At 34.9% G+C, this 23,207-nt stretch overlaps 1 protein-coding gene across 2 annotated transcripts in view; it reads left to right on the forward strand.

The window, feature by feature from the left end:
* Positions 1 to 818: 818 nt before the first annotated feature.
* LOC121376172 (myotubularin-related protein 2-like) overlaps positions 819 to 23,207 on the forward strand; it is a 40,911-nt gene continuing 18,522 nt past the window's right edge. The window contains exons 1-7 of one of the 2 annotated variants that reach the window (XM_041503981.1): positions 819 to 950; positions 4,646 to 4,888; positions 8,269 to 8,344; positions 9,427 to 9,521; positions 10,290 to 10,400; positions 11,678 to 11,779; positions 13,498 to 13,581. In XM_041503981.1, the coding sequence (XP_041359915.1) occupies positions 4,658 to 4,888; positions 8,269 to 8,344; positions 9,427 to 9,521; positions 10,290 to 10,400; positions 11,678 to 11,779; positions 13,498 to 13,581 (699 nt within the window). In that variant the 5' untranslated portion in view covers positions 819 to 950; positions 4,646 to 4,657. The remainder of the gene's footprint in view (positions 951 to 4,645; positions 4,889 to 8,268; positions 8,345 to 9,426; positions 9,522 to 10,289; positions 10,401 to 11,677; positions 11,780 to 13,497; positions 13,582 to 23,207) is intronic. The other variant, XM_041503982.1, reaches the window with a different exon arrangement.

Consider the following 23,207-nt stretch of genomic DNA (forward strand, 5'->3'; position numbering starts at 1 on the left):
TAATAATTTAAATATTGACCAATCACACTTCGCCTTTTATAACGTTATTTGGGGGCATACAAATTTTAAAAATATCGGGCGAGTCTATTTTAGTGGCCGCAGTACAGCGAACCATACCAATACCTACGGGATGGGTTATCAGTCTTCAATTTACATTACAAATTATTTATTTATTAAAAAAACTAAAAACTAAATCAGTCTTCAGTTTTACATTACAAATTATTTATTTTATAAAATAAAACATGTTTTAAGGCATTCGTAATTCACACGAAACATGTATACCCTCAGGAGAATTCGGAATGTTTTAAAATTATTTTTAAATCACTGGCATGATTCTGCAAGTAAGGTTTTGATTGGTAGACATGAGCTCCAACTGGCTGCTGTTAGATCTACATGTAATAGTGGAGCTAATTTTAATTAGATTGTTAAAGTGTTGACATTATTTTATTTCAAATCGGGGGAAATTACTTCCAGGCCAAAGGTTCGCTCGATGCGCGGTCGGTCTGGGATCGATCCCCGTCAGTGGGCCCATTGGGCTATTTCTCGTTCCAGCCAGTGCACCACGACTGGTACATCAAAGGCTGTGGTATGTGCTATCTTGTCTATGGGATGGTGCATATAAAAGATCCCTTGCTGCTGATCGAAAAGAGTAGCCCACGAAGTGGCGACAGCAGGTTTCCTCCCACAATATCTGTGTGGTCCTTAACCATATGTCCGACGCCATATAACCGTATATAAAATGTGTTGAGTGCGTCCTTCCTTTCCAGGCCAAAAGTGTAACTGGTGCTTTCAGTTGGAAGGGTATATAATACAACAAACAGCATTTCCGGAAATTTACTTCTGGTTCCAAACAAAACGAAAGGAAAAAAAAAAAAAAAGTCTTTCAATACAAATTAATTAAGTTATATGAATAGTGTTAAATTCATAAAGGTTCCCAATTTCAGAAGTAGGTGGGTCCTCATCTTAACATTGTAAACAAGTTTTATAAATCATGGACTTGTTACGGTCGACTTTTTTGTGCTGGGGCGTTGTTAAAGTTGTTAAACATCTAATAGATGATCTATAATCTATCTATGATGACTGTTGACGATAGGTTACGTATAGTCCGTCCCACAGAATTTTTTTTTTCATACTATGGCATTTACTCCCAAGTTGTTTTTTTTCTGAGCCGATTGATTTGTAATTGCAGACGAAAATAGTACAGGTGGTACAGCGCGACCGATCTAGGGTCGATTTCTTTCGGTGGGTCCATTGGGACCTAATCTTGCTGGATAAATGAGCGTTTTCTTTGCCGAAAGTCGACTCAAGTTGCAGAGTTATTAGGTGTATTGAGAAGTCTAAGTCACCGTGATATTTTGGACCTAATCCGATTTCAAAAACAAAGTCGTACAGCATACGTCAAGATCCCGACTTGTTTATTGTCATAGCTCACTTGGCACCTTGTGCCGTATGTTGCACAGTGTTTTGTCATTGGCATCAGACTATCCTCGAGTAATCGCGAACCTGCCTATTAAAAGGAACTGGTTTCTGTGCACACACATTGTAATGACCGATTCAGGGCATAAAATTCAGTGTTCTCGCTGGCCGAAAATTAAAGGAGGGCGCCCCCCACCCCCCACCCCCCAAAAAAAAAATCAAAAACAAATCCCACCCAACCCGACCCGACCTGACCCGACGAACAAAACGAATGTGAACTAGAACCATTGGTTAAAACACTTTTATATACATTCATGGGTAATGTGGGTTGCACTTTATAGTCCATTCACACAGAAAAGTCAATCTTCCTATTTCGTGTCCGCGCATTTTTTTTTTGAATATCCTAGACCAAATAAAGTAGTCTGTTTTGCCATGGCAAGTTCACGAGACAGAATGAATGTTGTACGCATACATTTTACTATATTGAACATTGGGCTTCCGACTCATAATTACTGAATATACTAGAAGGCAATTTTCATACTTACGTCTCTTTGAATTTAATCTGATTTCTGCCAAGACGATAGACAATTAATTACTCTATATGTCTCACAATGTAGAACAAGTACTAACTTCTTCCTTCTCTACTAACTTCTTCCTTCTCAGTGAAATTAGATATTGACAGATAAAAACAATTACCACAACGGGATTTCACGTCTACCCTTTTATTTCAATAACAGAAAATAAAGATTAGCCAGGAGTCGGACAACTTCAAAATTATTCGTCATGGAATATGGGTCTATTTTTAATTACAGTACAATAGGGATTAACAAGCTCGGGTACTGACAACCGTTGACGGTTCCTAGCCGATCAGAAACAAAGAAATTGGCATCGAACTCACTGGTAATTGGGGTGTGATTTTAAGCTGTGTGTGGGAGACTGTTTACGATCGAATTCCATTCACAAGCAGGGTGTCAATAAACATTCTTTCATTCAGTCATTCACATGTAGGATTAAACAGCATTGTTTCAGTGAAAACGGACCTATGAGACACACTCTTCTTACAGGACCCCAACCAATCAGGGGCATTGTAGCGATTCATGAATATTAACGACCTGACGTTATTTTCCGAGAACTGGGCTGCGTTCAACCAACGTTAGTGAAATATTTGCTAGCTGCTTTCGTTTGATAAAACACAATAACTTATGAAATTGCATTGAGTTTACATGGGAAAAATAGGGGGTTTAGCCATTTGGCACAATTCGAAAGCGGGGTGGCAAAACACGAAAGCGGGGCGGCAAACTCGAAAGCAAGGCGGCAAAACGTGAAAGCGGGGCGGCAAAACGTGAAAGCGGGGTGGCGCGCCCCGCTTAAATGGAGCAGTGAGAACACTGAAATTTAATTTTTTCAGACAAATCGAGTTCAAACGGACACATTGTTTTTTTCTCACACCTGCAATGCTAGGCCCGTTCTCTAATTTAATTTTTTCAGACAAACGATATGTTGTTTGTGTGGTTTTAGTGTTTGCACGAAACATTTTTTCCAGTGGTTTAGATACAAATGAAAAGGTTAACTGTCAACGGTAATCTAAGATGGGCGATTTTCGTAGCTTTTCTCCAAATTCTTATCATAAATACTAAATTATTATTATTATTTGGTATGCTGGGACTAACTTGAAAGCTGCACACTACCCCATCAGTTCTGTTAAGGGGAGTACTTGTTGGCGCCAAACAATAGTCTGAATGAAACAGCGATTTCCCAGAAGCTTTGAGCTTCTTGGTCTGAACGGAAAGACCCGAAGTTCTGCGAATCCTCGATTGATCCAATCGATGCTGCAGCTGCAGCTCAGTGTTTCATCATGTTCTAATTTCCACTTTGTTATTTTAAAGTCCCTTATTAAACGTACTATTTTCTTCGCTGTGCCGACTTTGTAATTGACCGCGATATCGAGTTCAAACGGACACATTGTTTTTTTCTCACACCTGCAATGCTAGGCCCGTTCTCTAATTATTTTATTCCAAAAATAGTTATATTAGCCAAAACACGTCAGTTTACATTTTCTGATGAGCGATTATAGTTTTTGCATGAATGATCCATCGTTCGTGTCGATATTGGTTTTGCATAACCGACAGACGAACGACAAAGTCGTGCGTGCCAAATTTTATGCCCTCTAATTGATTGATGAAATAATGTTTTACCATGTTCAATTTATTATCAAAATCCACAAATAAATGTTAATACTCATGCCAGTTTCTGCTGTGAAAAGATTAAATACATGTCGTCATGTAACGTTGACATTCTTACACCCGTAACAAGGCTATATTTTCTAAAAGTGATGCATGTCGCGCAGTGTACTGTGACCATTCAAGCGTTGTTAATCCTCGGCTACACTCATTTCAGTGATGCCAGAAAAGACTAATTAATACTTAATTTTATAATAACGGCACATCAGCAACTTAATAATATCACATTTTAGTGAAACATATAACTGTTTTGTTTAAGCTTTTTTACCAGAAGTACTATTTTATATTGAAATATTATGATTAGAACCGAGTGTAAAGTTCAGAATTTTCTGATTGAACACGGAAACTGGCGAAACGTTACGAAATATACTGATAAATGTTCACTTTTTTTTTTATCAAACTGCACCCCTTTCTTCTGAGAAGGGAGACGCGATTTCTCCTACTTTTTCAATTCTAGATTAGGACCTGTTTCTCGTTCCAGCCAGTTCTCCACAACTGCTGTAACAAAGGTCGTGGTATGTAATATCCTGTGTGTGGGATGGTGCATATATAAACGATCCCTTGCTGCTAATCGAAAAGAGTATCCTGTGAAGTGGCGAAAGCAGGTTTTCTCTCTCCTAATCTATGTGGTCCTTAATCATATGTCCAATGCCATAATATTATAAGCATAAATAAAATGTTATTTCCAAAACACTTTTACTTTACTACTTACGTCAAACCAAAATTAGTTACAAAAAAAGATTTTTTATAGAATGATTGGACGGACTATAGGTGCTGACAGATTATTTTCCTGTAGTGTGTGTATTAGTGATTAATATGTAAAATATTTGTTATCGGCAACTACTGTTTAATATTTTAAAATTGAGTGACGATCTTTAAAACTTACGTAATGAATCGTGATGCAGTACTGAACAAAATGTAGAGGTTGCTTCTTCTGAGGTCTGTACTGAGATTCTTAACAGCATGTTCTCTTAACATTTGTATTCTAGTTGAGTGTTGTGATGGATCAACAAGATGGTGCTGAGGATGGCACTGAATTGTCATTGGTACGACCTAAAGCTCGCAGCACAGACTTGCTAGCAAACAAAACTACATCGATGGATCAGCTGACCACCAAGTCCAGTGACTCGCCTGCTAGCAGTTCAAAAGGAAGTGCAGGTTCCCCATCCAAGTCTCTGTGTTCGTCCACGTCAACTTCATCAGAAAACATGCCATCAGCCCAAGAAATGAAAGTAACTAAAACTTGCATTTGTATTTTTACTTGTCGCTAAGCTAGGAAAACTCTGTGTTTTTTTGTAAAAAAAAGATTAATGAAAAATAATGTTTTTAGCCTGAATGAAACATTTTATATATATATTAATATAGAAGAATTGTCTTTTTTTTCAAATTATATTCTAGACTTATGACCATTAGACATGTAAATCAATAAATTCAGAAGAATAAAATGTCTATATTGATAGCTGGAACATGAAATTTACACTTAAAAATGCAGCTGTCGATTAGAGAATACTCAACTCGCTACTCGGCAATACTGTTTATCTTGCACAAGTGAATTGATGTTGTCATTCCCTAGCCTTTGGGAATTTTAATAATTTTATGGAAGATTTTCAAACACCACTGTTATTGAAAACAAGTTTGCAAGTTGAGAAGAAGAGACAGCATTGCGTCATAGCTGTGACATACATGTACGTATAGCTGACATGTTGACATGACTGCCACCATTGAAACTATTCTTACACTTAATACGGTTGTTGGTTGTTGCCTAACAGTAACAATTGTGACATCAAAGCCTGTGGTGAAGCACTGATTATGACGTCAAAACATATCTAGGGGAAGAAATGGAGAGTTTTCTTTCACCACTTCTCTCTGCCCATATGGGTAATTATAATTTTTAATACATGGTTAAGAATTTCAATGTCACCATTATTTTATGACATAATAAGTACATGTGTGTATACATTTTAAATTGCTAGTTAGAGTACAAGTGCGAATAATTTTCACATGCTCATGTACCACTAGAGTTTCGAACATGTCAGTCCCGGGGCCTGTCTCTGGATAGCTAGTGACTTGCTCCGGGACAGAAAAAAATTAAGAGGACAATTTTGAAATTTACATCCAAAAATTAAATAGTGGGCCTTTAAAATTTTGATACGCATCTCTAATTAATATAATTAATTAAATTAATTCTACTCATTAAATTTGGTCGTTAGATTAGATTGGGGGGGTCAAAAAGAAATTAGATAGATAGATAACTAGTTTAACGTGTTCGTATACCACTAGGGTTTCGAACACGCCCATCCCGAGTCCGACCTCCGATAAGATCGGTGGCCTGACTTGGGAAGGGGGGTGTGTGAAAATAGACAGAATTAGTAAAAGAAATTAGTAGGATTAAAAAAATTAGAAAAAATAAATAAATTACATGCCAAAAATAAAATGAATTGACTGCTAGGCCAAGTATTTATATAATTTGGAGCATTTTAGAAAGACAGTCCAAAAATAAATAACAGAAAAAAGAGAGGATTGGATTATTTAATAGTTAGGTTTTTTTAAAAAGTAATTTCGACATAAATTTTTTAACAAAGGTCTAACAGTTTAAAGTCCGATCTATATGGTCCGGGTTAGTGGGGAGAGTTGAAGGTGAGCAGAATTTGGAATACGAATTTAGTAGTTAGGTCAAAAACCAAAATGAGCTACAAAAATTTAAGTCCAAACAATAAAATTTGAGTGCTCGAGCAAAAAGGTTTTAAGGTGATTTGAGCAATTTAGACGGGCTGCCAAAACAAACTGCGTCGGACTGTTTACAAAAAAATAAACATAAAATTTTGAACTGCGGCCGAAATGTTTTAAGTCCAACTAAGCCCCAAAAAAGAGGTGTCTGTCCTAAGAGAGGGTGCGCAGCGGAACTCATGTCAAGTTGATGGGATGATCGGCTCAGAACCTCGGGAAGAAGTGGGGCAGATCGATGTAACACTCTCCCCAAAGTAGTGCTGAGTATTCTTCCGGAAGTATCAGCTTGATAATCCGATGGATGATTGGATTATCCATGTCTGCTTTCAGCAAGCCTTGCCGGTACATCCCATTCTGCTCTGCAGTCAGGTAGAAGGTGCAACTCCCTCGACATACTGGAACTGGTACCGCCCTTGACCAGATGGTGTTGGTCTCCAGCTCTTTGGGACGAAGGGACCTGGTAGTTGAGAGGTCGCAGTGAACTCCCCCTTCACACACTCGCGGTACCATCCAGGAAGTTTGTTACGGCGATCTGCCAAGTCGTGGGCTGTGTGTCGGACAAGTCCTGGACCGACACCTTCCTCTTCTTGGCGTCATGCTCCGTAGCAGCTGTCACAACAACTTGTGGAGGCGCCGGTGGATTGGTTGGTGCGGACATCACTCTTCCGGTCTCCATCGGCGCTGGTGCTGCAGGGGGAGGGACTGTCACTGCCGGTTTAGCCTGGCATCTCCTGGCATCTGCTGCTTCCGAGTAGTGGGGGGGAGGGGGGGGGGTGTGTGTGTGATGCAGAAGGGACCCCGCCACCAGTTGAGCTGCCGGTCTCGTCCTCTTTTATGAAGCTGGGGGGACCGCTTCTGGCAGTTGAGCCGCCCAGTTTGGTCCCCCCTGAACCGCCGTGGGACACTGTCTCCTACTTCCCGATCTCTTTTGTCTATTGTCACCATAATAAAGGGTATTAACAGCCGTGCTCCAATTGTGTTCAACGCGATACTTGGCCAAACGGTCAAGCTCGCGCAACACAGCCCCAAGGGTGGGGGGGGAGAGAAACCTCGACGTTTGCTAAACACAACTGCATTGTAGCACAGCTCGAGTAGGAGTGTAGTTAGAGTAGACAAGTTAAAAAAGGAGTTCAACTTATCCCATAGTTGTTGCCCTTCAGCACTATAAATAGGACAATTTAAAATAAAATGTTTTTCATCTTCCACAGCGTGGAAATTACAACAAAACAAGTCCTCTGTTCAATCAGGATTTTTTTAGGTTTGCAGAATCTTCCAAGTTCTATATAAGGAATCAAGTACATGTAAATTGTATAACAGCAGAACGTTTGTAATTATGCATATACATACATGTATGTGCATGTTTAATATTTGTGTCAGGATTTATGTATTATGCTTGCTCTCGCTCGGGCAGTATAAAACTACTGACCCTCGTTTCTTAAAATCAGTATGACACACAAGCTCATACAATATTCTCTATTACATACCCATTAAATCTTACTATGTAACTACAGTCAAACACACGTTTCAAATTCAACTTATCAGCCTGTACTAGGTTTTCAGACACATGCAATGCTATTATATATAGCACACGGTTACAGGGAATACCCTTAATGATACAATGTACGTTAACAAAGTTGGTGCTTGTTTTGTTTCTTAAACAGTTAACAATTATGCAGTGGCAGCCATTCCCATGTAAAAAGAAATATGCAACATCTTTTCAGGAAATAATGCATCCTTGATCTTGAGAAGCGATGCGTGTGGCATCAGGGTTTCTGGCATGAAAGACACTCATGGAATACAGAAACAGAAAAACATATACATGAATGTGGTTTTATCTGTGTATATTAATTAAAAAACTGCATCATCATGTTTGAATATTTTGTAGATTTTGCGAGACCTAACAAAGCTAGGACAGTCAGATGAACCACCTCTTCTGGGCGGAGAGATTGTACATGGCAAAGGTAATACTAGTGATAACACAGAGGTTTCACACTCACTCTATTACTGTTATGGATACGGATGGCTAATAATAAAGGGCAGAATTTACTAAGCCTGTCTAAGTCTTTCACATCTGTAAATACATGCATTTACAATGATTAAACACCTACGTTTTAAGAAAAACAGGCCTAGTAAATGCAGCCCAATATGATTCAGTAACAGTAATAATCGTTTAGGTTAGTTTTTCATTAACTTAAATATAGCGACATTCTCAGAAGTGTTGTTTATTTATTATAAAATAATTATTATTTAAATTACGTATTAGCCCTTTTGATCATAAAGCATGGGAAGCAAATTGCTGTGACATTATCAACTACACTCAAAGTGGTGATTTATCACTGTGAGAAACATCTACTAACAGTCTTAACTGGAAAGACCTATTCATCTTGTGATCAGGACATCGGATTCACAAAATGAAGATAGTGGTTCAAATCCAGTTAAAGGCAGGTTCACATATTCATCCATCTTAATCGGTCAGCGCCTGCTGGTTATTTCATTTCTCTTAAATTAAAGATCGTCTCATGATGAAAACTCTGACAGTGTTTCATGAGAGCACCCCATCGTGGCCTGGTGAAAATGTGTGCACTGTTTTCTACAGAGATATGAGCTTGAATGTGTTAGGGGCTTGATTTAGCTCAGTCAATTGAGTGCTCGCCTGAGGTGCTTGCATCACAAGTTCAAATCACCTCGATGGATCCAATCAGTGTACCACAATTGGTCAAAGGCTGTGGTATGTACTTTCCTGCCTGTAGGAAAGTGCATATAAAAGATCCCTTGCTGCATTAGGAAAAATGTAGCAGGTTTCCTCTTGATGACTACTTGTCAGAATTACCAAATGTTTGACATCCAAGAGCCGATGATTAATTAATCAATGTGCTCTAGTGGTGTTGTTACACAAAACAAACTTAGTTGAATGTCTTAATGCTTTTACTGTTCGTATTCCTTGTATACCTGTGCTGACACATTAGTTTTATGTCCACGGATTCTAAAACAGTACTCTGGCTCTTAGAAATTTTTAGCATTTACTTTTTTGGTTTTTATACAGGTTTTGAAGTGACCTACTTGAGTCCATACAGTGGCCCAGTAAGAGGCTTCTTAACGATCACCAACTATAAATTATATTTTAAAAGTTCTGAGTTGGTGAGTTCCATTTGTTGTATTTCATTACCTAGACATTTTATCTGACATATAATGTTTTGTTTCAGGGATAACATAGGTTCTCTATGTAAGTTGGATAGTAGAATATTATGTTTACCTTAATGATGTAAGTTTCTGTATGCTATAATTTGATAATATTTTTAAGAATATAATTTAGGTGATCAATATTTTGTTGTGATAATGTAATTCCTGTATATTATTGTAATTGTTATAATTTGACTCATTAGTGTGTTATATTTTGACTAACATATTTATTGGAATACAATCACTGTTAAACTCTATACATTGTCTCTGAAGGTTGCATAGTACCAAAGGAGAGAGTTCCGTGTCAAAGTTTGAGGTGCACCGTCAAATATTTACGGAGTAAAAACAGCTGTGGGTGTAATTGGTAGTAATATGTCACATTGATTATTTGTGCAAATACTATTATCCATTGACACTAAATAAATAAACTTTTATTTGTTATGCAGTATATACCAGAGGTTGAAACTAATGCGGGGTACCCCCCAAAATGGAACTGTAATTTGTAGCGAAAATGGCGGTTGCTATTAAATACATTAATTAAATCTCTTAAGTGGTATGTGAGCCCCCATTTTCTTGTAGGTAGATTAGATGCTAGGTGCCACACTTTTTATTGCTGTACTTCCTGGGTGTGTTTATATCAGTTTTATTAGTAAACGTTAACATTATCGGCAGTAGGAATTGATTTGGTCCATTAGAGCCTGAACTGATGTGTTGTGTTTTAAACAGGAATCTCCATATATACTTGATGTCCCTTTGTGTGTAATTAATCGTGTTGACAAGATTGGAGGTGCAACCAGTCGAGGAGAAAATGCTTATGGAATAGACATCTTGTGCAAGGTATGCAACAAAAGGGAAAACTTGATATTAACTTGTTACATTGAACTCATTTTGTATTAAATGTCGTATAGAAGACAAGTGTGTGTGTGTCTGTATCTGTGTCTATGTATGTCTGTCTGTATGCACTTACATAAGTACATAAATATGTATGTATGTGTATGTATGTATGTGTGTGAAGTATTATTTGTTGACATTTAATAATCCATTGTCAGGTTGTTTTAGATTGGAATGAAAATAATATAAAATAGAATTAATTACTTATACGTGTAATGTACAATGACAATCTTTAATTACACTTTCACCGTTTCATTGCTAATTTCAGTAAAGGTATTATAAATATATTTTAATTCATCATTTCCAGGAAAATGCAAAAAATTTAAATGTTTATATTATTTACTATTTTACACACTAAATTTTAAAAAATAATTAATGCTATTGTTAAAACAGATATACAGTATAAATAAATTCTAAATATTGTTTTCTTTTCAACATAAATGACTTCAAACTTATGGCGTTTTCACCTGAAACAGTGTAGTGGTCCAAACATCCCAACAGCCATTGCGTAGCTTAAAATCTTTCAATGAGTCCTCTGCTTCCTGTTCTGGTCACGTGATTGAAGTTTTCTCCTTCACTGGTACAGTCCAGATACTTTCTTTTTTTTGCTCTCAAAATGTGTTTAGTCGAGTGTTTTTAATGTGCATTGGTTTCATCCATGTTTATTATTCCGTGGGTTTTTCTCATTTTATATTTTAGAGTAGTTACTGCTGTTTAAAATTACACAGAAATCTATTATGTTACATTTACTTATGTGGATCAGTTAATTATATATCAAATCTTCCACTTCGTCAGAACCATTCTGGTCTACGGGGAGATGATGGTGGCATCTTGGGTTACAGAATTGAGAACCTGCCTCCTCCTGGTGAATGCTGGCATTAGTTTTAAGATCAGGTTAAGTTGAACAGAACTATGGAAAACTTTTCTATTTGCATGAATACTTAACCTGACCTCAGTGGTTATTACCCACCCGGCCTCCCCACTTCCCTTTCTCTCGGATGATGTGCTCAGAGGAAAGAAGGAAGCATCAATTATCTGACCAGAACAGGAAGTAGAGGACTCACTTGAAGATTTTAAGCCATCCCGCTAGCTGTAGAGATGTTCAGACCAGTCCATTGTTTCAAGGGAAAATGCCATTAGTTTGAGATGAGGTTAAGAATTCATGAAAAGAGAAAACAATCGAAATATAAATAAAATTCTATGTGACTTTTTCTTCTCACTAGGACATGAGGAATTTGCGTTTTGCTCATAAACAGGAAAATCATTCACGGCGGCAAGTGTTTGACAAGATCCATCAGTATTCATTTCCAGTCACCAATAAATTAGTAAGTAAGTTTTACTTCACTCATACATGGCAAAGAAGAAGTTAAAGTTTGTTTTGCTTAACGACACCACTAGGGCACATTGATTAATTAATCACCGGTTATTGGATGTTAAACATTTGGTAATTCTGACACAATCTTCAGAGAAATTAGAACATACATGTAGCATCAAGGGATCTTTTATATACACTTTCCCACAAATAGGACAGCACATACCATGTTCTTTGATACACCAGTTATGGGGCACTGATTAGGATGGGGTAAAAAAAAAACCAATGGGTCTGGCGACGAGATTCAGTCGTATGATCCAAGCAATTCAGGAGGGTGCTCTACCAGTTGAGCTAGATATCGCTCCTACAAACGTGAAGATGAAATCAAGAAACACTGTATTGAAGGCTTGTGATTGTATTGATACAATGTCTTGTCACAAAACAAGCCATAACATGGCTAGCTGTGGATGAGCAAAACATTTCGCCAAATTATCTTTAAAAAATGCTAAATCACAGTTATTTTCCAACAAAATGCCAATTATTACATGGAATTTGTTCGCCAAATTAAAATAAAATTTGCCAATTGTTCCTAAAATTTGCAGTTAGCGAATTTCGCGAGTGGCAGAGCTAGCCCTGCATAAAATGTTAAAAGAAATGAAAAAAAAAAAAATATAATTTGCCAGATTGGTGAAAGGTATTTTTTCTTTGGTTATGTGCAACTTTTCAAAAAGTAGTCTATATTTAATTTTCCATAAATGCAGGTTTGTTTCGCCTTTACAAAGTAAAAAGGCGAAATATGGGTATTACTTTTTGGATGGCTGCACTGATGGCATCAACTTTTGCCTAAATGTTTCTCGTTTAAATTCATTTTGTCACAAGCTATAAGGCCTAGATCATTCAAACTTAGTTTATAGTGCATCAATGAATATTCATCACAGTGTACCCTAAAAGTTTATGGTAGACAAATCATTAAATTTAGCTGAATTCTTGTTTTTCAGTACCCTACTGGTCCAACTGAAGGGGACTATAGGTTTTGTCCTTCTTCCATCTGTTTGTTTGTCCGTCTGTCCCACATATATTTTGCAATGCTAAGGCTATTGAACTAAAATTTTGTGTATATATAGCTTTATTATATACTGATACCACTTAAGTTTGACTTTCATGACGATTTACCCATTTTTGACAGTTTTGACAGTTTTAACTTAGGAGATACGAAAAAATTGGTTCGGGGAGGGAGTCGAGTCATGCTCCTGTAATTACAGTTGTTTCTATCATGACCACATTAAGCATGCCCCACATGTGCAGCTTGAAATAGACTTTGGTTTATGTTTGGGAAATAAAGAAACAAAATTAACATGAATAAAAACTGTTTTACTGTCTTTCTTGCTTTTATGGTGAGGACCATGCACTGGGGTATCTTTTTGTTACTGTTTTTTTCATTTATTATTATGTTTTTTTCTCCATTTGCACCCCCTTCCCCATCCCCATCCCCAACACACACACAGACTTGATAACCTGACTAAACAAAAAGGAAGAAGTACTAATAATAGGATGGTCAAAATTTTCATTCACAAGTTTTATATCTTTGCCCACAGTTGTATTTTTAGAAGTATTTTGGCATTTACTTGCAGCAGAAAAATTCATGGTCGAAATTTTAGAGGAAATACATTATAACCTTGAATATTGCCTGACCTGACAATATTATATATGTTTTTCCAATTTAACTTTCAGCCACTGTTTGCCTTTGAGTTTAAAGAGGATTATGGGATTGATGGCTGGAGAATGTATGATCCGATTGCTGAGCTGAAAAGACAGGTGTGATATCATTTCAGTTTGAAATAGTTTTGTGGACATATCTGATGTTTAAGTTTCTTTTTTTTTTTTCTTTTTTTTTCTTTTTTTTTAAATTTTTATTGTCCCCAGAAATATTTGGCAGTGTCAGGGTTGAGGTGCCCTGAGCTCACTGACATACACATGTTTTAATTATATTTCATTCATATATATATATATATATATATATATATATATATATATATATATATATATATATATATATATATATATATATATATATATATATATATATATATATACAATATATTATATATGTTATATATATACACTGTATATACAGACTACATGCACACAATGTTCATGTTTAAAACATATACTGCATTCAAAAACACTCTCTCATCCACTCACCTACTCACCACCCCCCACTCCCACCCACCTCTCCCCCACACACACACAAATATCCATGTACATCAGTTTTCATACATGTCGGTAATTAGTGTTAATTATTTCTGGGAGCAAGAAAGAAGAGAAAGAAGAAAGGGGGGAAAACGAAATATCACAAGTGAAAGAAAAGAATAACTGGTTGCAAATTTTATCTTTTAATGTTTGTCTCTAAGTCAGTATGTTAAACTACAGTTGAAAAATTTCATGTAAAATTGTCAATAAATAAATTATACCATTTCTTCCAATATGTTTCAAAATATTCGTATTCACAGTTTTTAAGCAAAATACACCTTTGAATTTCTAATTTGTTTTTAATTGTCTGTTGTAATGATCGTAAGTTCAATTTTTGTTTTTGTATTTTTATAGAATAAATATAATATTTTATATTAATAATCATCCAATTTACTACACTGCTGTTTTGTTCATTAGGCAAACCTAAGATAACTATATGTTTATCAAAAGTAATATGTTCACCTATTTGTTATCCAATTTGCAATAGATTTCCATAGTTTTTTAACAAAATGACAATCATAGAATAAGTGTTCCATTGTCTCTCGCAGCAGATTACAGAAAGTACATTTATTGGTATCTATATAGTGAATAGTATATAAAAAATGGTTAGTTGCGAGTATTCGATGCAATATTCTGTACTGAAACCACCGCAAAGTTGTATCTCTAGTACATTTAAAGGGTATGCTATAATATATTTTCCATTCTCTTAATGAATAGTTAAAACCTTTTTCCTGATATTTTAATTGTGATTTTGGTATTTGTGATGTTTTGCATAGCAATTTATATTGTTCCTTGCAACCTTGTTTCTCTTTTAAAATCTGCTTTAACTTTTGTGGATAAACTGGTTTATAATTAGGGAAAAAATTCAGAGTTTGACAATTTAATTTTCCATATTTTTCTATGAAACATTTTACTGCTTTAATTAAAGACGTATAATCTAAAAAATTCGTTATTATATTATACTTCACCATAAATTCGTCAACAGTTAGAAAGCCACCATGTACACCAATTAAATCATTTATAAAAATAATTCCCTTTTTGACATACTTTTTGTAGAAAATAGGTTTTTTATCTTTTAATATTTTACTGTTGTGCAAAATATTGACACCAACTATGTCGTCTATACTTTCAATGATTTCTTCACATTGAATTTTTCTCCAGCTTTCAAGAACATCTTTCCAAAAAGGATTACTTGTATTTTGCATTTTCTTGCTAACAAATTGATCCCCATATATAATTAAATCATGTATTGATACCTTTGTAATAGGTGAAAAAAGATGTACCCATTTTGAATCATTTGTAAGTAGTCTTCTTATCCATGTTGATTTTAAGGCAATTTATTCTAAATCAAGAAATAATCCTCCGTTTTGATAATCTTGAATTATAGTTTCACGTTTTATTTTTTCTGGTTTATTTTCCCATATAAAACTATGAAATCTGTTTTTTTAACTTTTGGACTAATTGTTCAGAAGGAGTTGGTAATGAGATTAGTAAATTTATTATTTTGGGTATTATTAATGTTTTTAAAACAGTGAGACTGCCTAATAGCGTCAATTTCCGTGCACTCCAGATTTTCATTGTACTTTCCATTTCTAATACTTTTGGTTCAAAATTTTCTTTAACTATATCATTTAGATTTAAAGATAAGCAAATTCCCAATAAAGTAAACTTAGTTGAACCCCATTCTAATTTCCATCTAGTATGATAAAAGACTTCATTTGAGAATTTTTTGCTGCCAATCCATATTGTCTTTGATTTAGAATAATTTAGCTTCAAACCTGACATTTTTGCAAAGCAGTCTAGAGTAGTAAGTGTGCCGTACAGTGACTCGGGAGATCCATCCAAAATAAAAGTAGTATCATCTGCATACTGCGAAATAAGATATTCTTCTCCATCAATATAAATTCCCTTAATATTCTTGTTTTTTGCATATTAAAATGGCCAGTATTTCTGCACATATTGTAAAAATATAGGGCGATAACGGATCGCCTTGTCTGCAGCCTCTGTATAACTTAAAACTTTCTGATAGATGTCCATTTTGGATTACAGCTGAAACTGAATTTTTATACAGTGTTTGTATCCAAGTTTTTATTGAACACTTAAAATTAAAAATGTCTAGAGCTTTTTGAATAAATTTCCAGGATAAGGAGTCAAACGCCTTTTCAAAATCTACTAATAATAGCTGACCTGGTATTTTATATGTTTCTGTGTATTGCATAATGTCATATATCAACCTTATATTTTCTCCTATGTATCTCCCCTTTATAAATCCTGTTTGATCTTTTTCAATAATTTTGTCCAATACGGTTTTTATCCTATTTGTAATGCAACCAGATGCTATTTTATAAGTACAATTTAAAAGGGTGAGTGGCCTCCAATTTTTTAAAAATTGCTTAGGTTTGTTTGCTTTTGGTATGCAGGTTATGATGCCTAGTTTTTGTACATGTGACATTTCTTGAATACTGTAACTATAATTGATGGATCTAACTACAAAGTGCCCCAAATCAAGCCAAAAGAATTTTTAAAATTCTGCTGGAAATCCATCAGAACCAGGACTTTTTTCATTCTTCATATTTTTAAGAAATAATAAAGCTTCAGCGTACGTTAATTCCCCCTCCAACTCTGCTGCTTCGTTATCAGAGAGAATATTAAAATTACAGTTTTCAATTAATTTTGTTACATCTTCACATTCAGATTCCTGTTTTGAATACAGTTTTTCATAAAAACGTTTTGTTTCTTTCAATATTTCAGCTTGGTCTGTGATTAAATTTCTGTTTTCTAATTCTATTTTAGAAACTAATTTGCTATGAAAGTTTCTTGCTTCCATGTTACAAAAATATTTTGAAGGTTTCTCTCCTTCTACCCATTTAGCTCTAGATCTAATAAAATGCCCTTTTAATTTCTCTTTTCTAATTTCTAACAATTTTTGTTTTTGTTCTTCTATTTGTTTAAAGTTTATGGCTTCATTTTCTTCTAATGCCTTAATATCTTCGCACAGTTTAGTTTCCAGTTTTTGTTTTTCCCTTTTTTTGGCGGAAGAATATGATATCGTTTTCACCTCTGATTTCCATTAATAGCGTTTCCAAGAAAAGTTGATCATTAATGGTAAATTGAAGTGTGTCATTTGGAATTGTGTTTATTTCATCTATATTATATACCGGGACAGCATATTGCATTTTTATATTATTTATTATTTCTTAGCATACTCTTTGTCGTTTAATAAAGAAGTATTAAATTTCCACAAACCTGTACCTTTTTTAATAGTATTTAGTTTTAATTTTAAAATCACTCCTGCATGGTCAGATCTATAGCTATTATCAATAGTTACTTGTTCTACATGTGTCATCAAATTGTTAGAGATCAAATAAAAATCTAATCTCGCCTGCTTAATAGGATTTTTCTTTCTCCGTGTATACATTCTTAATGTTGGGTACAATTCCCTAAACGGATCAACCAAATCATACACTTGTAAATTATCTAACAATGTTTTCTTTGAGTTAGGATGATTTACATGTAGATAATTACTAGTATCCAAATCCTGATTTAACACTAAGTTAAAGTCGCCACAAATTATGTACTGTTCATTTTCGAAGTCTTCAATATTTTTCAGAACATTTGGTCCGTAAATATATAATAGCGTTATTGTTGTATTTTCTATAGCTATATCCATTGCTATGTAATTTCCAGCATTATCCGTTTTGGTTTTATTAATTTTACACTCAAAATTATTATTTAACATGATAGCTACACCTCTGGAGTTATTAGAGTAGGAATTAAAAATGCACGTGTAACCCCACTGTGCTTTTATGTATGGTTCCAATTCATTAATGAAATGTGTATCTTGCAGGCAATATATATTATATTTCTTTTGTTTCAGATAATTTAATACATCTTTTCTTTTTGCTGGATCTCCCAGTCCCTGACAGTTTAGTGTCATAATTTGTACCGAAGTGATGTTTAAGTTTCAAAAAATAACTTAACGCATGTTTATTATTGATGTGCTTAATTGTTAGATTTTTAGACTTACATTTTTCCATTGAAAATGTGTAATTGTCTTGAGTTCTTGGGAGAAATAATGTATGCAGTTGTTGCAGTTGTATGAAAGACCATTCTATACCAGTAGGCATGTTAAATGCACTCTCTCACAGATGGTTGACCTAATTATTAACCCAACAAGGTATTATATGACAATATATACATTTGATTTGTATCTAAAAGTACTTTATTGAACCATCTACATAACCACCATATCACACTTATTATTGATATTTTATGAAAATAATTGAATTATGGGTACGGTCCATAATTCTGAGAAAAATAATGGCCATTTGGAGAGCAGAGGTGTGACGTATTATTTTGAGTCACGTGACGGGTATTCCCCGAATAACCGCAATGTCAAAACAATTTACCAAGCTCATGTAACGAGAACACTTGGCCGTCCTCTGTGATGTAGGGTAAATAGAAAAAACAACAACAATGAAAATAAGTTATTAAAAAATAATAAAAACATGTACTGAACATGTAATGATAATAAGCTTATACATTAATTTATTTTAGTGACAGAAACATGTTAAACGTCGACAATCCCGACTAGTTAGCCCTTTGCATCTATAGGTAAATTTATCGTTAGTCGTACGTGAAAAACTCTAAAGATCTGGATCATGAACACCTTCATTTTCCACCTTGTCAAATTCATTATTATGCAAAATATTCCGTAACAGCTGACTTGGGATAGGAATTGTTACGTTTTTAAAGAATACTCTGAACTAGACGGTGTTTATATACGATGTGACTATATATACGAAGGCCGTGTATATAGCCTCCACTAACGAGGGCTGGCTATATTCACAGCAAAAATGTATATAGGCAGTAAATAAGTACATGTATTTGATTGATCCATATTACCGAACCATCTGGAACAGGAGGAATACATACTAAGTACTGTACGAACGGTGCATTTTCTGAACAGGGGAGGGGGTGGGGGAGTATATGAATTTAGCAGACCCTTTTGTGTATGTTTTCCATAGATATATGAATAGCGTCATATTGTCCCTACAGTATTAACAAAAAATTAATAATAATAAATAAATAAATAAATAAATAATAATGAATAAATAAATAAATAAAAATAACAACTGCAAATTATCAGCTGCTGAGGTAGATTATCTGAAAGAAATTAACTACGGACACTACACAAACTAACAACAGGGCTTGAACTTAATAATATTTTACTGATTGCAATTTTGAGGCTGCTTACGTAAATTTTGTAAAAAAAAATTATTTTATCGCAAATAAATATGACTGAAAGGTTATTTTGCTGTATTTAGTCACATTTCAAATGCTGAAAATTGCAAGGGGCAGTAAAACTCAAAATACATTTTTTTATAGGCTACTAGTAAAGCTGAGACCACTCCCGGGTCCCCCTTTAAATTTACGTAATGTTTCTGTAACAACCGCCTCCCCCCCCCCCCCACCCCCCCCACCCAACCCCACCGCGACATGATTTCACCAACATTATAATACACTGTACATGTAATAATAATAATAATAATACACAATTATTATTCCTATTACTATTACTACTACTACTACTACTACTACTACTACTACTACTACTACTACTACTACTACTACTACTACTACTACTACTATTATAATTAGCCTACTACTACCTTTTTGGGGTGGAGGGGCGGTGTTTTACCTGGAGGAGTTTTGGCTATAAAAATGCAAGATTAACGTGCGTGCACACATACACAAACGGGAGGCTGAACTTGTCCCTGCACGTAGAACTGGATTCAGTTGGGTTAAGTAATAATTAGCCAACCTTTGGACGACAAAACATGCAACAGTACACTGGGTTTTTTACGCTATACATTAAAACCGAAATACCACTTTGCGAACCAGTCAAAATATTTTGCACACACGCCTAATAATAATAATAATAATAATAATAATAAATGGTGAGTTCATGTTCCGACTGTTTATTATTTTATTTCAGCGTATTTGCGGTTATTTTTGTCATGAAATAATATATTTTTCATTATTTGCCATGTATATAGCTGGCCCTCATTTGCCAAGTCTCTATAAACGGCGAGCGTTTATATAAAATCCAAAAATACATTATACGGTTGTCGTATATACATGTATAGCCTCATCACTACGAGTCTGTTTTTCCGTATTTTTCCAAATTTTAAAAATGAAGCATATCATGGAATTCCCTCGATTGTAGTTCAATTAAAATGTTTTGGATCATACAGTAACTAGGTTTGATATTCCAAATGAATGTAAGTTTCATTTATAATGCATATTTAGAGAAACAAGGCCCACTAAATCCGTGATTGAGCTCCTTTAAATATGAATTTTGCTTTCATAAATGTTACTTCAGTTTTCTAAAATGAATTTCATTACTGTTTAAAAATCATGTGTATTAGATATGGATTAAATACAAGTTTCTGATGATCAAAAGAAAGCAGTGTTCTCGCTGATCCATTTAAGCGGGGTGCCCCGCCTGGCTATTCCATTTTGCTGCCCTCCTTTCACGTTCCCCGCCCTCCTTTATTTTTGAGCGCCCCTCTTTGTTTTCCAGCACCTATCTCCGCTTTTTCCAAATGCACTTTTTTCCACATAAAAAACAATGATCAGTCTGCACACTGGACATCAAAGGAAACAAGCCGTGTTGTGTACGAAAAAGCAATTGACGAAACATTTCCGACAGTTACCGTAACGTAATTTAACAGTATTTTTAACAGCCTCTATTTTGTCCAATATCTGTTTGATAGACACAATAAAAGTTATATTTTATGTAAGCAATGAAAACATTTTATTTTTTACGGATTTGGCAATCTCTGATTGAAAAAAACCCTCTTATTTGGCGCCAAATTTGTCACGTGATCAGAACGGTCATTCTGTCTTTTGTTTCCACTAACTATCGTTTGATATTTTGTCCTCAGTTGAAACTGATGATTTTTACTTTCTGTTATTCTGTTTATTCAGCAGTTCTTTATAAAATATTGTAAACTTTTCATTTTGAGGGGATATGAACGCTTATAAAAACAACGGAAGTGGTAGTGTTTATCATTAAAATCATTTATCTTGAGTGCCAAATAATATATACACTGCCTTTACAAAAACAAAACTTTATCAGCTGGCGATAATATTTTATCACAGCGATCGATTCATTCGATGAAGATAGAAATAACAAAAATGTATCTGACATTAGGAGATCACTTTACAAACATCTTTATTGTTTTTCGTATATCTTGAAATCTTTATTAAAAATAATAATATTAAAACTTTGATCAGTCCAGCAAAACCGGAACTGCCCGTGAATGTCAGACCGATATCATCTTCGGTTCAATTAAAAGACGAGTCTTTTTATAAACCCCTTTGTACTTTTTTGTAGGCAAAATAAGGAGTATGTCTTTTCTCAAAGTCTACCAACACACAACAATATGGTAACCAAACTACTCCCCCCCCCCCCCCCCCCCCCTTTTTTTTCTTTTCGTTTATTGGTGGGCTTTTTTTGTTGATGTTTTTTTGAAGAGTGTGGTGCCGAGCGGCCACCCTCCTTTAATTTTCACCCAGCGAGAACACTGAGAAAGTATACTGATCAGTTTTTAAATATAGTAAAATCGACACATTACCAGAGCTTCTAGAATTTTAAAAAAATCCACTAGCCATGGGATCAGTGATTTTAAAAATGTACTAGCCATGATTAAAAATTCACTAGCCCTACTTTAAATAAATACAATTTTACTAATAGTAATAATAAGATATGTCACCTCAAGAGGAAAATTGAGCTTAAAAATCCTTAGATTGGGGTGGAAAGAGGGGGCAGGTTATTCATATTTACAAAATAAGTAAATGCAGCATTTGACAAGGTTTTTTTTTTTCCACTAGCCATTGGGCTAGTTATAGTAATTATTTACTAGCCCAACACTGAATATCACTAGCCATGGGAGTGGGGCTAGCATAATCTGATGCAAGTTGTATTTCGAAAACGTTTAATCTCTTGGTCCAACTAGGTTTCATCTTTGTCCGTCTGTCTGTCTGTCCCACATATAGTTTTCCAGAGTTACTTTTCACAAAGCTTCAAGACTTGGCATTTCAAGTTATTTTTGTGCTTATATCCAATTAAGGTTTAAGCACATTGTCCTGGGCACACACCACAGCTATCTGGGCTGTCTGTCCAGGATAGTGGGTTATTTGTAGGTGGTTAGTGAGAGAGAGAGAGAATAGGGTGTAGTGGTCTTACACCTACCCATTGAGTTGTTAACACTCTCTGGGTGGGAGCTGTTACCGGGCTGCAAATCCTGTACCTACCAGCCTTATGTCCGATGGCTTCCGGTATGGCTAAATCAATATTGACTTTCATGGGAATTTATTCAAGGGCCATAACTCTGTCAAAAATGAAATTTATCTATGTTTGATATAGTTGTGGCCCGTGAACTTAGGCAATATAAGAAATTTGTGTAGCCCAGTAGAGGACATGTAATGCTTTAGCAGTACTATCAGAATGCTTGTTACTAAATTTTAACAAATTTTATGAAATTAAGAAGCATGTCTTTAAAAGACTTAAATGTTAAAATTAACCAGACACAAAAGATTGTCATTCAAGATGAATTTAAATTTGGTTATTAATACTAAAACTTTTTAATATATACGATTATACTAACTTATGTCATTTTAAAATCAATAGATGGTTTATCTAATTTCTAAATGTCACTAATGTCAGGTCCCACATTTGTCCCTGGATGGGGTGAAGTTTACTATTGGTATAGAGAGAAATGCATTGGAACTGTAATTCCGAGAGATCTACCAGACCAATTCCAACTAAATTTGGTGAGAAACCTGTGAATTTGGTCAATTCTGACCCATCAGAGGCCTGTCAGGGATGTCATTTAGACTGATACCAGTAATACTCTTTTCTGTTATATGCCTAAGTTAATAATGTTGCTAATCATCTTGCAAATGTAGTGTTTTTTTAACTTTGAAATATACTCTGTCAAAAAAGAAACGCATAGGCGAAATATTCATGGAATTATCTCTTTAATACAAAGTGGAATAATTTCGTTATTTATGATAGTATCAGTCAAATCTGACATGAGTATGTGACAATGTTCTTGCTATGGACTGACGGCAGTGGAGTGGAGGCGTTTTCGTCACCAAACAGCATCGCACTAGGGCAATCA

Source organism: Gigantopelta aegis, chromosome 6 (genome assembly GCF_016097555.1).
Source record: "Gigantopelta aegis isolate Gae_Host chromosome 6, Gae_host_genome, whole genome shotgun sequence".
Taxonomy (NCBI): domain Eukaryota; kingdom Metazoa; phylum Mollusca; class Gastropoda; order Neomphalida; family Peltospiridae; genus Gigantopelta; species Gigantopelta aegis.